The sequence below is a fragment of the Punica granatum genome, chromosome 3, assembly GCF_007655135.1.
Source record: "Punica granatum isolate Tunisia-2019 chromosome 3, ASM765513v2, whole genome shotgun sequence".
NCBI lineage: Eukaryota > Viridiplantae > Streptophyta > Magnoliopsida > Myrtales > Lythraceae > Punica > Punica granatum.
In genome coordinates this window covers 30,073,762-30,090,113 of record NC_045129.1, presented here as the reverse complement: position 1 = coordinate 30,090,113, position 16,352 = coordinate 30,073,762, and the positions used below count along the sequence as shown (strand labels likewise).

General features: G+C 37.9%; 2 protein-coding genes across 2 annotated transcripts; one reads left to right on the top strand and one right to left on the bottom strand.

Moving 5' to 3' along the window:
• Nucleotides 1-1,848: 1,848 nt before the first annotated feature.
• LOC116199635 (phosphatidylinositol transfer protein 1-like) lies at nucleotides 1,849-6,120 on the top strand. The gene is made up of 10 exons (XM_031530083.1): nucleotides 1,849-2,187; nucleotides 2,502-2,532; nucleotides 2,648-2,796; nucleotides 3,451-3,542; nucleotides 3,646-3,653; nucleotides 3,753-3,824; nucleotides 3,966-4,133; nucleotides 4,579-4,674; nucleotides 5,536-5,655; nucleotides 5,838-6,120. Exons 1-10 carry the CDS (start codon nucleotides 2,168-2,170, stop codon nucleotides 5,979-5,981), a joined length of 900 nt encoding a protein of 299 aa, XP_031385943.1. The 5' UTR covers nucleotides 1,849-2,167; the 3' UTR covers nucleotides 5,982-6,120.
• A 168-nt stretch (nucleotides 6,121-6,288) lies between these two features.
• Nucleotides 6,289-10,563, bottom strand: LOC116199636 (tetraspanin-3). Its single transcript, XM_031530084.1, has 3 exons — nucleotides 10,078-10,563; nucleotides 9,632-9,796; nucleotides 6,289-6,857 (listed from the first exon to the last, which is right to left on the bottom strand). Exons 1-3 carry the CDS (start codon nucleotides 10,423-10,425, stop codon nucleotides 6,513-6,515), a joined length of 858 nt encoding a protein of 285 aa, XP_031385944.1. The 5' UTR covers nucleotides 10,426-10,563; the 3' UTR covers nucleotides 6,289-6,512.
• Nucleotides 10,564-16,352: the final 5,789 nt, after the last annotated feature.

Below are 16,352 nucleotides of genomic sequence, written 5' to 3'. Positions count from 1 at the left end.
TTAATCACCTCCTCTAAAGGCTGAAGCAGGGAGACCGCAGAGAGGCGGAAAGGCCCCTCCCCAACCGATTACGCAATCACGTCAAACTTTAAGAGTGCATTTGGTAGTTTATCAGTGAAGTGATTACTGATAATGTAACATTCCCACGGAAGTGGAAATTCACTGTCCCAACCCCTCCAGTGGGAATCTATATCACCACTCATATAGGAATGTGAAGGTGAAAATGTAGATTATCACGACTCAATCAAACGTGAGTATCTAGTAGGCACTGAGAATATAATTTACATTCTTAGGAATGTACATAGATTTTCACGTTTCAAGCACACTCTAAATCTTTTGTGCTTATAATCTGGGGTTAAATTGAATGTCGCAATATCTTCCTCTTTTGTCATCTATGGACCCGGCACGGACGGAGCGAAATGTATTCTTTTGGGCGGCTGACACCGAAGGGAACGCCCAGGCCCGCGGTTGGCATGAAATTTCAGCTTTTTTCCCCCTTTTTTGGCCTTTTTTGTACAATTTTTCTGCAAACGACACCGTATTTGTCGTCTCATTCCTTCTCTCGGAAGTAACGTAGCCGTTTTCGCGGCACCGGCCTGGACTCGTCTCGGTCTGTTCAGTCTCCCTCAAACTGTCCACGCGTCTTCTTCCAGTGCCGTGCTCCCCCACCCCCACAACGACAAGAACCCGCTGACCCCGAATCATTATTTCTCTGCTCCTGGCGCAGATGCACCCATGTGGCCAAATTAGAGGAGACAGCCCGAGCTCGGGGCAAGTGGGCCCACTACTGCCTCTCCGGGCATACGGTGAACCGGGAGTACAGGGAGGCACTAAGGGGACGTGGACTGACTCGCGAATGGGCCCGCGCTTACGTTACGTTAATTGACCCATCTCCCCGGTCAAAGGCGATATTAGTTCGTCGTCCTATGAATCATGCAGATCCAAAATTCTATCTTGCAAACCATAAATTTTGGGATTTTTTTTTGCATTTAATATGTAAAGTTCGGTTTTTATCGGAAAAATCCGAACTTTGCATCCTGGTTTATGGCGAAAATTAGTACATCATAGTTTACAGTGTTTGATTGCAAACTGACGATTATAATTTCTTTTTCGAGTTAAAAATTTACTGTCCTGACCGTTAAAAATTTTATATTGAAAACATGTGAAATTCTTATATTATAAAGAAATCAATAAGTTCATATTTTTATTGACCTCTAATCCAAAGAAAATGAATTAACGGTTGAATTTCTTTTTTAATCTTCATATTTTCCGTAATTTAACAGTTTTTAAATAAACGTTCCCTTAGATATTTGCCATGCATTATTTGTTATCTTTTTAAGTTAATTGAACGGCTCAAAGGATTCATACACACGCTTATTTTTTCGGTATGAACTTTGATATCCGAAAGTACAATTGGATCATCATTAATTCAGTTGAGCCAAATCAGTCCACTAAGGAGTAAAACACTCCCAGCATGAATTTTCTACATTCACAAGATTATTTAACTCAATAACAAACCCACCTCCTAGCAGGCGGTTCAAAACTAGAAGATTCATCACAAATCTATTGAATGCTTTATTCTTGTTGAGACCGAAGTTATTAGCATCGAGACAGATTCTCGTTCGGATGTTGAACGGTCCGATCTAATATATGTTTAGATCATATGATATAATCCCGATTGTGTTTGGTGCAATCCAACTAGATTATTCTTCGGTAGGCATCAAAATAGATTATTATTAATTAAACACCCATATCTAATTGTGAAGGAGTCAATTAAGAAAAGAAACATGGATTTGCAACGACAGACCGTTGCAATTCCATATTATTTAGTTGAGGGGGTCCAGACAGACTTTACAACGTAAAAGGACAGTCTCTCTCATCAAACAGGCAAAACCATCATCAAGCGCTCAATATCCCTTCTCCCTCTGCTTCCTTCGACCACCATCCCCGTCTCTTCACGACCGCGTCAACCCTTCATCCCTCCCTCCCTCCCTCCCTTCCTCTCTCTCTCTCTCTGTTGTGCGATTCTTCGTGAACGTCCGGTGGCCCCTTGCTCCGTCGCCAGCAGCAAGCAATCTGCGTCCGGATAAAGCTGTTGGCGGTCTCTGATTCCGCCCGTGCGCAGCACAGGAAGGTGGAGCTTTGTGCCGGAGCGAGCTCATCGGAGATGGTCCAAATCAAGGAGTTGTATCCTTTTCCCTCCCCTCTCTCTCTCTCTCTCTCTCTCTCTGTGTAGATTGATCTAAGATTACGACGAGAATCCCGTCCTAGTGTGGACTTGTTAAGCTTATCACCTGCTGTGCATCGGTCGTTCTTCAATTTCTCATCTTTCTTGCGCAACGTTCTCGCTTATGAGGATCTTCGTGGCTAATCAATCCTCATAATTGTTGAGATTCGCTTGTAGTAGCTTTGTTTTGTCCAGGAATATGATCTTTATGATTGTCGAAACTACTGAAAATTCAAAACTGGGATTCCTTTACTTCCTTCTTCTCGATATGAAGCCGGATTGTCATGCCGATGTCACTGGATGAGGTATTATTAGTGTCTTTTTTTTCTGTGTGTGTTTGCAAGGTTTTATTACAATACTGAAGGCTCTGCTTCGATGACTAATGTCTCGATGTATTCATTGGATATGCTTGAATTGCAGTATCAGATAGCTCAGATGTACATGGTTACGAAGATGCAACAGCAGAGTACAACCGATACTGAGGGGGTGGATGTTTTGGAGAATAAGCCCTTTGAGGATGATCAATTGGGGAAGGGTCAATACACGTCTAAAGTTTATCGCCTGCAAAGGTAAATGCTGCATCTTGATAAGATTCCTGGGTGTATAAGGGTGTTAGATAGTTGGTTCCTGATGAGGATATCAGTTCCTTTGCGGTTCAATGCAGTTCTGTCTGAATCATTCATGTTACCGATTGTTCTAGCCTTCTAGGAGCATGTGTTAACCTCTCTCTTTTTCGTACATGTACCTTGGACATCCTTTTTTGTTACCACTGTTTGCTATGACTCGTGGTAAATGGTGATGTTTGCAAGATAATCTGCTTTCAGTAGATTTTAAGCTACCCACAGTAGCAGCAATACTTATCAATTTCTTTTGCATTATGCACTGTGTTGATCTTGTCTTCACTCACTAAATGACTGAGTGCCACAGCTTTAGCTATCAGATGTCTCTGCCCTATTCATAAGCATAGCAGAATGACTTGTAACTTGGTCAAGTCATGTCTCGGCAGAGAAAAAGTTATGTCTTCTATGCATATCTTGGGTGGATAAAGCTAATGTGGATAGTAGCATCGAGTTTTCATATGTTGACCTCTGATGAATTGGGGAGATGTATGAACATCTGGCCTAAATAATTGCTGGCCTTGTTTTTTGTGCTTTTGATGTTTCGTCTAAGAGCTGAAATATATTCTCTATGAAATGCTCTCTCAACCCTTTTTCCTTGGGCAGCAAAGCACCGTCATGGCTCACTACTTTTGCCCCGGCAGATGCTCTTGTCTTGCAAGAGGAGGCGTGGAATGCATATCCGAGATGTAAAACAGGTGCAAAGCATGCAATGTTTCTTATGATGTAAAATTCTACTCCTTGAATAAGCACTGACATTTATTTTGTTGTCATTGGCAAATGGGATACGCTGTCATTCAGTAATCAAGGTAAATTCTTTTGCTGCCTTTGAATTTTCTTCTTTAGGAATTGGAAAGATCAGTCTGTCATGTTAAATAACACGCCTTTACACCCCTTTGTAATTGCAGTGTCCATACTTTACAAAGTTCTCTTTGACTGTTGAGACTGTACATAAGGCTGACAATGGGCAATCAGAAAATGTAAGTTCCTCTAGAAGCTTCATGTTCTCTGTGTAACTTGTACAAAACATACAATGGGCTGTTATGTGTTCACCTTTAAGAATATGAAGTAATCCTTATGGGCTTATTCTTGTACACTGATCACAAGGCTTGCAAATCTAGGTTCATTGTCTAAACAAACAACAATTAGCAGCTCGGCAAGTGGAAATTATCGATTTAGCTTCAGCTGCAACAGATTATTGGAGCTATATAATCGGAGGTAGTGGAGTGGACTTTTCCAAATTCAAGTCAGCGAAAACTGGACGCGGTCCACTATTGGAAGGTTGGCAGGTTTGAATCTCATCTAATTTGTTATTTGTATTATGGCACTTGTCGTTCTTACTTTCATAGAACATGAAAAATGTAAAGTTGCTTATGTTATCATCCACCTTACGGTTGAGCCCTTTCATCTCGTTTACCAGTGTCTCTCTTATTTAAACAAAAGGAATCAAGAAAAGAGGAATGATAGGACATCGTGTATCCATTTACCATTTATCACAAAGTTTTCGGGCTTGGCGCTTCTTTTACTGTCCTGTGGTAAATGTTGCCAAGATAAAAGGTCTAATAACACACTGCGATGAAGACGAAGAATGCCAACAATTTTCGTGTTTGAGCTGCATGTGGTTTTTGTCTATCAATCTGCAGTACATTTATGGAAGTTCTTTAGCAGTGCTAGTAAAACTAGAATCTTGTTAATTTTTTGACGCGCTAGTAATCACCTTGTTTATTTTTGCAGGGGAAATGCAATCCAGTTATGACTGCATACAAGTTGGTGACAGTTGATGCACCATACTGGGGTTTTGGTTATCGACTTGAGCAAGCTATGCTAGCGGTAATGCATCTACTATTCTTTTTTCTTATTAAAAAAAATCTCGATACATAGGTCTCAATCCTTCATCTTGCTAGCCAGACTCATGCCACATTTGATATAAAAGAAAGGAAAGGAATTGGTACATTAGTCGCCTTATGAAATGGCTTTATACGATCTGGGATTTTGTTCCTGAATGTTTTGATCCTTTTATATCAAATGTGGCACTATTTCGCAAACCCATCAATTAGTTGACATCTCTGAGATATATATGTTTTACAAAATACTACGAAATAATGAAAAAAAAAAGAGTAAAAATATGAAATTTGGTTAAAGACAGACGTTGTCCTTTGGCATTTGGACATTGGGTTTAAAACTTCATCTAGTAATAACAAAAAATTAAATGTTGCTGGAGGAAAAAGGCATACAGCTTTATTGGCTTCACCTCATGCGGCAAGCAAAACTTAGCTGGATGTATAAGGAAGCTTAGTTCTGAAGTTACAAGTAACGGTTGCTTTTGATGATCTGTCTTCACTTGTTTCCACTGCTCGGCTTCTCATTTTATAAGTCCCCACAAATAACAGTTGGTATAAAAGGGCAGTTAACAAGCAGCAATAACAAGAAATAGTAGTGTGAATTTTGGAGGAAAGGCAAAAGCTAAAAGAACCATATGAGAGATCGGAATTTTCTGAAGGTATCATGCTGATGCAGAAGAGAAGCAAAATCGTGAAAGTAAAATTGTGGTCTCTCCTTCACCTGTTCTCATAGAAAACTTAAATTCTATTTGTTTATATTGGTTGAGCAACATTGTTTCTGAAAGTCTTGTGCTTTTTTCTAATACACTGGTTCGCGAGCTCATCGATCCTGAATATTTTCATTTCACAGGGTGAAAGGGCGCTTTTCATAGAAAGCCATAGGAATTGTTTTAGTTGGATCGATGAATGGTTTGGGATGACAATGCAACAAGTTCGTGAATTAGAACAACAGAAGTTCTTATCTGAGGAGGTAAGGCGGTCTTATAATTTCGACAGGTTATTATTGCTTATTCTGCCAGACAGACAATCTTACGCGGGTGTCAATAGGCCAAACCTCTTATGGAGCATTGCCTCTGTATAGCTGTGGTTTGCTTCTAAAGCAAGGATTGATCAAACTTCTAATTGATTTTGGTTATCTCAATGATCTCACAGAACAATGAGAAGACAGTATCGGCAAAGAACAGGAACAACCTCGACGTCAGATTCGCAGTGGACGACGAGAACATTTACAACGTGAGGCCTCAACTAACATCCGAGCGGCAGCCCCTTCCTTTGGACACAAGAATTATCAATTGATGTTGAATATTCACATACCTTAATGCCGATTGCTTGCGGGGAAATTCTTTTGTAGGGTAAACATTCACTCTATAGAAAATTTATGAAAGAAAAGACATTAACTTAATACACGTACAGAAATAAGATTTTTACTTATATATATCAGATGTACATTGATCAGGGCATAACAATATATTAAATAACCTCCAAGGGGTTAGGCAATGCGGTCGCTACACAATAGGTTAGTCATTCACTCGTGACCACTTTTCGGAACCTGTTGATCATGGACACACACATACCCTTCCACGTCCCGGGTAGGAGGAAAAAGTTGAGGATTAATCAATACTGCCATTGTAAAATTAAGGACCTGACCTCTATGGTCGCAAAACCAAAATATACAACACGCAATGTCGAAAGAAACAAAGAAAAATTTCAGTTGTTCAAGTTGTCACTACCACATATCTCGCAGAGCCTAGGACGGTTTACAGTATCCTAAAACAAGTGCTTTCAAAGCTATAATTTAATTCTCATAACACGATATCCTGGCAGCAACTAGAACTGGAGCCTGGCGGGCTGCGACTTGGTCATCCTAGCCGAGCCGTAGGGCTCGTCGTTGTCGATCCGGCGGTTGTTCCTGAAGGCAGCACAGGCGACCACGTAGGAGATGACGAGGAGAATGAGGATGATGATGTTGACGACAGAGACCTTCCTCCAGCTCCTCCTCAGGCTGGCCAGCACCCCGGCCTTGCACGAGTTGCAGGAGTAGCAGAGCTGCTCCTGGTCGTTGCTCCACAGGCTGCAGTCAGGGTTCATCCCGCCCAGGCCCCCTCCCTGGGTCCACACCGTCTCGTTCTGGTACACATAGCCGCAGTCGGTCGGAGGCTTACAACACCCACTCTGTACAAAACCAACATTTAACATCGATCTCTCCAAGCAAAGTATACGCCTAAATACCGAGACAAGCTAACTGCAAAAGCCATATAGCAAAAAGAACTCTGCACATTCACCATTCATTACCGAGGCAATGCAACAATATGGTACGCTCATTGCCCGCATATTCTTCAATTTGTTCAACTACTAATCTTTAAGTGGAATCCATAAGGTATAAGGACAAACATGTTGGTACGAGCAAATAGAAACGAAACAAAATACAATCGCTGCGTAAAACACGGCTATTTCTTTATGACAGCAATATTACCATTTTTGAACATGACTAAGTAGCACATTCTATAGCATATATAATATATTATCCCGAAAGGTCCGACATAACGTAGGGAAAAACAATTCTTAGGACAGAATGCGACATTTCAACCACCTTGTGCTAAGAAAAGCAAAGAAATGAAACAAAGAGAAAGTTGAAACAAATAAAGTCCATAGATCATTTATACACATACATACATACATACACACATACACATCCGTATATATATATATATATAAGCACATATTCACACAGAAAGACCATCAATTGCCCAAATAAGCAAAGCAAAATATCTTGCTATGATGGGGATGCTGATGAGAATCGTAACTGCATAATATCTTCCTCTTTAAGAACATTACATACTGTATGTGTGTCCTTTTCTTCCCATCCACAAAAATTAAAAAAATTCAAAATTCAAAAAAAAGATCTGCAAGCATCTCTATGTAATTGTTTACCAGGTTAAAGAAGAGACAAGGTCTTATGTTATTTGAGAAGAACATAATGCTTCTCTTTTTCAGACTGAGAAATTGGAGCCACTCGATTCGATCGACTAATGATCAAGCTCGAAAAGCATAGGGGCAGTGGAGGACACAAACAGTCCTCAGTCCTGCCGTTCTCGGTCCGAAAATAAAGTTCCGACGAGAAATTATATCCTTTACTTTTGGAGGACAGATCAGGGTTCTTGCGGAGGAAGACAACATACTAGAAGGAATGAATATGTAGAGGATAGGATTAGTGAATATCCCAAAGCATCAAAAGATTCAAAAACTGATCGATCACTATGAAAAGTGGACGAAGTATCTACCAGAGGCTCTGCCATCCAAGAAAAAAAAAAAAGAAAGGTTATTCCCTTTATGCGACACACTTTTTCGCTCATCGAAAGCTATTCCCGATTCGCGATGGCTTTTCAATGGAGGATCTCGACAGTAGGTACGTGGTCCAGCAAAGGGCTCCGACGAAATACGAAATAATTCGACAATACTTTTGCGGCAAAGCATCTTCCATAATTTTCTAGTTTTCTTGGATGATTAGTACACTGCAACCAGCTCCCATTAAAGACTCTCTCTTATAATGTAAAAATTACAGAATTCATTAATTACTATATTTTATTTGGTTTTTATTTTTTATGACAACTTTCATGGAATACTAAAACCACGGCGCAAGGTTCTGCCCAATTCTAGGAAGGAGGAAACATGCATAGTTTAGTTTAGTCATGGGTGACGGCCCTTTACCCCATACAAGCCACCGCCCCATTTCAAATTTCGGATCCATCTCTTTTGAGTTTGATGCTATCCTTATATATATATAAAATAAATTATTCAAAATGAATAAATAATTTAATGCTTTTACATTTATTGGTTATTTTAAAATTTATTCCACTGTACAACTTTTTCATCCCATTCTTTAGCATCCATCAATACTCGGGCCATTGTCACTTATCCCAAGAAAAGAAACATGAATATTATATGAATATGTATATTAACTGGCCATGGTGTCGTTTGAGTGTCAAAACAAGCAATACTCGAGCAATTTATTTCATTAAACAAAGAAAATTAATACTCAAGCAAAAAGAACGGGAAGAAAAGAAATTGTTGGAGTGTTTGAGATAGGCCGCAACTCAATAGGACACATATAAGTTATAACAACGTCGTGATGGAGATAATATTTCAAGATTGGGATGAGAAAGCTAAACTCAGAAAATCGGAACCAGGAAGGAGAGTGCAAACCGAATTCGCTCCGTAGCGTCACGAAAAATCAGCTAAAAAAATTAAAAGGGGAGACGGAGAGAAGCCAAGGAAGGCCAAAATCCAACCCGAGCTAAATTTGTTAAAAGGATGCATACGCATCTTAATCTCTATTTGTTCCCAAAAAAATCAACAAGTAAACAAATATTGTCTCAAACGTCAAAACCATATTATATTTCACAAAGAAAATTCTTGATAGGAAGAAGTTTACTCTCTAATGAAACGATGTTACTCGAATTGGATTAGTCAGACCGTTGAGTTTCGGAATACTAAAATATACACCGAAAAGTATTATATTTCACGGGACGAAATTACTGTAATGCCCGCGACTGGGCTGCCAACTGATCCAACCTGTATATGTACTTCCTAAAAAGCCGCTTCCTTCCCCCCACTGCACATCATACCCCACCTTCCATGCATCTCGACTTAAATAAGATAATTGCATTCTTGCATTGACCCATTTTCAAAAATTTGAAAAAAACTGGTTGATTACGCTGAGAAATGAATGAATTATATTTTTTTTTAACTACTCCCTTTGTACCGTAATAATTTAAGAGTTTAAAGTGATAGATTAAAGGAAAAACGTTTTTTACTATTTAACCCTCCTTCCCTCCAGTGAACGGATTCAAGGCTAGCCAGGGAAAATAATAATAATGAACGTCAGAGGCTAAATCGTGGGGCATGTCTGATTTCATGATCATAACCGAGCTGAGTGAGGGACTGACCTGAACCGGGCTGAGCTTGCGCAGGTAGAACATGTCGGGGGTCTCCGGGACGCCGTTAACCGTGACGCCCATCTTCCGGCACACCTTCGAGTCTCTGATGCAGGCGCTGATTTTCCCCCAGTAGCTAGGGCTTGCCACCCGGTCCTCCAACCACCCCGAATAGTCCTGGAAAAATTGAAGGAGTACCGATCGATCATATCACCCGGGTTCAAGCCCACGATACTATCGTTGTGTAGTCAAAATCCCGACCAGCCTGTCGTATTCTCATTTATCGCAGGCGATGTTAGAACTAGTAGCCTACTGATGAATAATAATAAGAGACCACACCGCATAATAATTGCCTCAGAACTGATAAGTGACAACTTTACTACAGCTCCAACCACCTCAAACACATGCTTTTAATTGAGTTACATAGCGTGCCGGTGGTCGGGAGATGGGATGACTACCTGGAGGTAGTAGTCGAGGTACGCGCGGTTGAGGACGGGGCGGCCGGCCCCCTTGTCGGTGACGGCATAGGCGAAGACGATGAAGCCGAGGAGGGCAGCGATGACGAAGAACATGCAGAAGAGGTAGAGCCACATGAGGACAGAGTTGCGGTAGCACGCCCCGGCGAACCCCGCCAGGGACAGGACCATGATGGCCACCCCGATCACAATGAGCGGCCACTGCAGGAAGCGCAGGCAGTCCGTCGTGTTGGCCCGCGTGCTCAGCCATATCCCTCCGCCGAGGATCGGGATCGATAGCAGGAAGGTTATGAAGTTCAGCAGCCCGATTAGGTGGTTACTCGTTCTCATCGATCCGGATTCTCCTTTTCTTTCTTTCTTCTTCTTCTTCTTTACTACTCTGTTTTGCTCTGTTTTCTTTGGGGTTGAGGGTGGGGGAGCCTTTGGGGATTTAGTTCAGTCTATATTCTATAAGAAGAAGACAGTTGGGCAAATGATGCCTGATGGTGAGCTTCTAATCTAAGGCGGTAGATGGAAGATATTTTATAATTAAATAGTTTTTGTTTTATAATTAAATAATTATACTATTTTATAATAAAATATTTCTCATTTTTCTTTGTTTTTTGTTTTTATGAACGTCTATATAATATAACAATACTTAATATGCATCCATTATTCATTGATATGATATGATTAGGCGGTTTGAACATGTTAAAAGTACATTTAACAACCAAAATGAGTTTGTTGAAGTGCTTTTGTATTTCTTTTTCTTAGAGGTCTAAAATTCGAGTTTTGTGAATGAAGAAAACATTTTGGTGAGCCGATCTTACTCAAACCAAAATTATTTGGTATTTGTTGATATTTTCAAATATTAGGTGGTTTATACACAAATATCACTCGGCGACAACTGAGTTTTAGTAGGACTGTATTTGTAATTTGGAAACTATTGGAAACACATTGTGATCAGAACCATGTGAATGCCGAACAAGAATCAGTCACAATGGATTAGTTGAGAATACCTCGTACTCTCACGAGAACTTTATATAATATATAATGCATGACAATTAATCAACTTCCGTCACATGTAATATTTGGCCTCTCCAGCTTCCGCTATGTGTCGCCAAGCGTTGCCATGTGCACAAGTTTCCAAGTGGGTTTCGACACATGTTGCCATGTGTTGAAGTGTCTTCATTATATAGTTACTATTTTTTTTAAAAAGCAAGTAATTACATTATAGCAATTGATTTTTTTAAAAAAAGTACAAAAACCACCCTGTGGTTTGAGTTTGAAACAAAATGAACCATGTGATTTTTCTAAGGACAAATAACACAATGTGATTCATTTCGTGAGACATAATGGACCTCATAGTTAATTTTTTTTATCACTTTTAGTCCTCAAAATTTTCTTTTTGTCACTATTACCCTCAAACTTTTAACTTTTTTGCAATATGATTCTAAAATTCAAAAAAAAAAAAATTTAAAAATATGGAAAGGGGCTTAGGCCGCCGGTCGGTGATCCCGACCCCACCACCAAGGTTGCCGACACCCATAGAGGACGCCGGAAACCTCAAGGGTAGGACCGAAATCTCCGATTGATGACCCTAGCCCCCGAATCGACTGGGATCTTGAGTTCGAGATCCCTATTGATTGGGGGGCGAGGTCCGCCAATCTGCGACCCCGACCCCACCTCCATGGTCGCCGGCATCCTCTGTGGGTGCATGCGACCTCGGTGGTGGGGTCGGGGTCACCAACCGATGGCCTCGGCCCCTTTTTACTTTTTACAAATTTTAGGTCCAAATTGAGAAAAAAAATGAAATTTTGAGGATAATAATGCGGAAAAAAAAGTTTGAGAACTAAAAGTGACGGGAAAAATTAGTAGTGAGGTTCATTATGTTTCACATAGTGAATCACAAGGTATTATTTATCACTCGAAAAATCACAGGGTCCAATTTGTCTCAAGTTTAAACCACAATGGGATTTTTGTACTTTTCCCTTAAAAATTCATCTTCAAATTGCCATTTTTAAAAAATTATTCACCTTAATTACAAATATTACTTACATAAAACATTTTTTTTAAATCATCTTTGAACTCCTTACCACTGAAGTAATTACTATTCTAAAAAATTATTCACCTTAATTACATGAACTTAACTATCGAAATTGTAGAATTACAAAGCTGTACATTGAATATATGTATAAACTTAACTAAACAAAAAATTATTTTAATCAAATTTAACATTCAAATTGGTAGAATTATAGCGATGTCTATTGAATACCAATTTTAATACGAATGTGTATGTATAAACTTAATTAAACGAAAAAAAATATTTTAATAGACTTTAACATCCGAATTGGTAGAATTACAACATTGTCATTGGATGCCAATTTTAAACGAATCCATGTAAAAATTAATTGAATTTAACATTTGAATTGGTAGAATTCTAGCACTGTACATTGAAATTTGTAGACTTACTAATAATTAAACGAATTAATTGAATTACATGGATGATTCAAATAACATGGATTTTTATTGTTATATTATTATTATTATTATTATTATTATTATTATTATAGAATATTATTGTTCTAAAAAATTCACCCCTAAAAAGCCCAAACTCTTTAATTACATAAAACAATCTATTGTAGGTATTTAAAGTAGACTCCTCGAGTTTTTGCAATGAGAGACTTCTATTCTTGCAATGAGAGCATGCCACATCATCATTTTTGACAAATTCTCAATTTAAGATTGAAAGTCTCTTCGTGTCCCTTCATTAGGAATACATAATGTTTTTTTTTCTAAATATCTATTATAACATTCATGCTTATAAAAAAAAAAAGAAACATTAGGGATGTGTATACTAATAAATGAAATTATGTGAATGTACAGATAGAAAAGAGCCAATTTGGGACATCTAAACCTACCACATCCGTCGCAACATTATATCGAGTTCGCTTAAGAAAAATAATTATGGAATACATTAATAATAACTTAAATGAAATCTCACGCTCAAAAGTCTTACAATATAACCAATATACAAATTCAAAAATTCAATTTATAAAATACCCGCACAATGTGCGGACCATATGACTAATTATTTTAAAGAAAAAAACTTCCATCTCCTTCCACCTCCCCCAATTACCGTTACCCCCAAAACACCCAAACCTTAAATGATTCCTCTTCTCCTCCCACCGGTGAATCTCTCATGCGCCACCTCTCCTCCTCCTGCCGGCGAATCTTTGAGGCGCCCACTCTCCTTCTCCCACCAGTGACACCCGGAGCCGCCCCCTTTCCTCCTACCGCTGGCACTCAATGCTCCATTTATTAGATTGAGAAATAAAATTAATTACCCGATTATATACAAAAATATGAACTTAAAGGTATTCTCCGAAGAAATTATGCATTAACATACAAAATAAAAAAAATATTATTTGGTAATTTAATATTAATATACGAATTAATTTAATATAATTTTCCCTAAGTTAAAAAATGCATAACAAATATGAAAAAATTGTAAATCTTGAACAAAATAAAAATAAGAAAATAGTTACCAATAGAATGCAAATGCCCTTGCAATAGGCGGGATACGAGACTAGTAATTAATCAAAAGACTCTTTTTTTCAAGGTCTATAGTAAAAGGATATTATCATGGCTAGCTTTTTCTTTAGGACAACAGATATTTCAACGGATTAACAAGGATTAATCTCATCCTATATTTTATCTTTAAAATGGTATTTAACTTAGCCTAATGATGAAGAATCTCTTGATTCACCATTTTTATCGGCAACGAAAGCAATTCCAAGTAAGTTTCTCTCTTTCTAGAAGATGAAAAAAAGAAAGACGGTTCATGGAATATACTTCTTTAAGAAATGAACTTTCTTGAGGAATTTGAAAAAGTCGAACTCGGATACGTGCTTAAAGCCTTAAACAGACTTTCAGGTGCTTTGATTAGACGCAAAGTGGTAACTTGTTTAGCCTACAAGATTGCAAGGGCAGGAGCAGTTTGGTTTTTCTCAATGATCAAGCAAGAGAGCACTTTAATTAATTTTCGTGTGTCGTTTCTCTTTGTAATTCTCCGTGGAATTGTTTTCAAGCGGCCAACTAATTTTCATTGGAATTGATTGTTCTAATCTTTTTGTTCCTAAATTGGGTCTCTCTCCTATATAATTGAACTTCATTACACGTGTCTGTTAATCATGCAGTTAAAAATTGAATTGACAGAGAAACCCTTGATTTGGACGCCTGTTGCGAAGGGAACTCATTTATTGTTTTTTCTCATCTGGAATTTTTAAGAGAAACGAAATCCATATAATATATATATATATATATATATATATCGCATTCAGACTCTTCTCAAGGAACTTTCCTGAAGACTTCTTGAAAAACCAATTCACTATTCATCGTATTCAGTGAATCAGATTACTAAAGATATTTAGTCAAGATAACAGTTAAGGGTACTCATAAAGTAAATTACAATATATAATTATCCAATGATATATATATATATATATATATCGGTCAAAGTGGGAGATTGTTAAATTTTATTTAACAATATGGCCTAGCATATATATTAATTATTATGCATTAGGTGCTATTCTATTTATAGGCCCGATTAAGTGATTTATCAAATTATAAATTAATGGACATTAATGATATCTTGGTAGAGTATGGAAATTAATAGGCAAATACCAAAATGTAAATTTTTATTCTATGATAAACGCAATTAAAAATTATAATAATCTCAGACACTAAGATATGATTGAGTTGTTATGATCCACCATCTAGACTATCTCCAGCAAGCCTCTGGCTGCATCTCTCACGCCCACGTGGCGCCAAGAGAGACAACGTCGGGAGACACGCACTGTTGGAGGGCGTCTTTCTGTAGAGCGATGCGGTCAAGCCGATCCAATGTTGCCAAGTGGCAGCCCTGCTACCGCTGTTGCAAAGCAACCGCATTTTTTAATCAAAGCGTTTTTAAAGAACGGTTAGTTCTTTCTCCTATGAGGCCCATTGCGCCAGCCCATGTGACATACAACAAGCCACACATTACTTGCTTTTTTTTTTTTTAAGGGTGGGGCCTTAATAAACTCCTGAAAAAAAAAAGCGTGGGTCCAGAATAAATATTCGATCAGAGACGACCATTGTAGTTTCAAGTCTCCCACTTTTTTAGGGGTGTCTCTCATATACGTGGCATCTATGTGGCGCTTATGTGGCGAAAATCGAGCCCATTTTAGAGACTTGTGGAGTCTTTCCCATTGGAGATAGTCTTAGACAGGCGAAATAGGCCACACTCTCCATGTATTGACTTAGAAGACCACGAACCTAACGCAGAGTTTCCACTATAGATGCATGTACACTTCTGATTCATTATTGTCTTTGACGATTTGGCATGTACGATCTTTGGGTTTTAGGTAATTCAGTTTCTAACAGATCGTTCTTTCACTACCCTTATAAATATATTTTTCTAAGGGTGTGTTTATTTCAAGTTAATCAAAATAAGTGTTTAAAAATTAGTTATAAATTAGTTATAGGGGAAAATGGATGTGAGAAAGAGGAAAAGGTGAGAAATGAGATTCTACACTACTTAATCATTACGTCAAAAACTACTTATTGAGTTAAGTAAAAATATTTGACTCAATGAAATAAGTCATTTTTCACTTATTGATATTATTTCTCATTCGCAAAATATTATCATTTATCCATTCTTTATAAGCACTTAATTTATCAAATGCCACCTAATTGTATTCAGTAAAATACATTCTCCGAATCAAATATTCTTCTCAATCAATGGAATGAATTTACTATAAGTTATCAATTTAATTATTATATTTCTAAAATGCATTGCATAAAAAATAATTATAACGTATATATGAATATAAAGAGCACACAACGTGCAGATAAGTAGGCTAGCTAATTGATTAAATCTCTTTTCCATTGGGAAATTGATTATTTTCCTCCTGTCATGGCTTGCGGGAAGTCATGTGGCTGAGTAATCGAGTGAATCTACTTATATCAGATAACCTTAATTTTCCTTTTTCTTTCTGGATGAAAGCAACATAAATTAATTAATTTAATTTTATTGAAACATCGTAGAAATAGTACCCGAATATACTATAATCTAAAAGTATTATAAATCAGAAGTACAAATTGCATAAAAAACGTTGCTTGGTATCTTCATATAATTAGTGGAATATCGCAGAACAAATGAAAGATTGTTAAAAGTGAATAGGAAAAAGGAAAGAAACGGAGAATTCAAGGCAAATGAATCAAAATCAAACCGC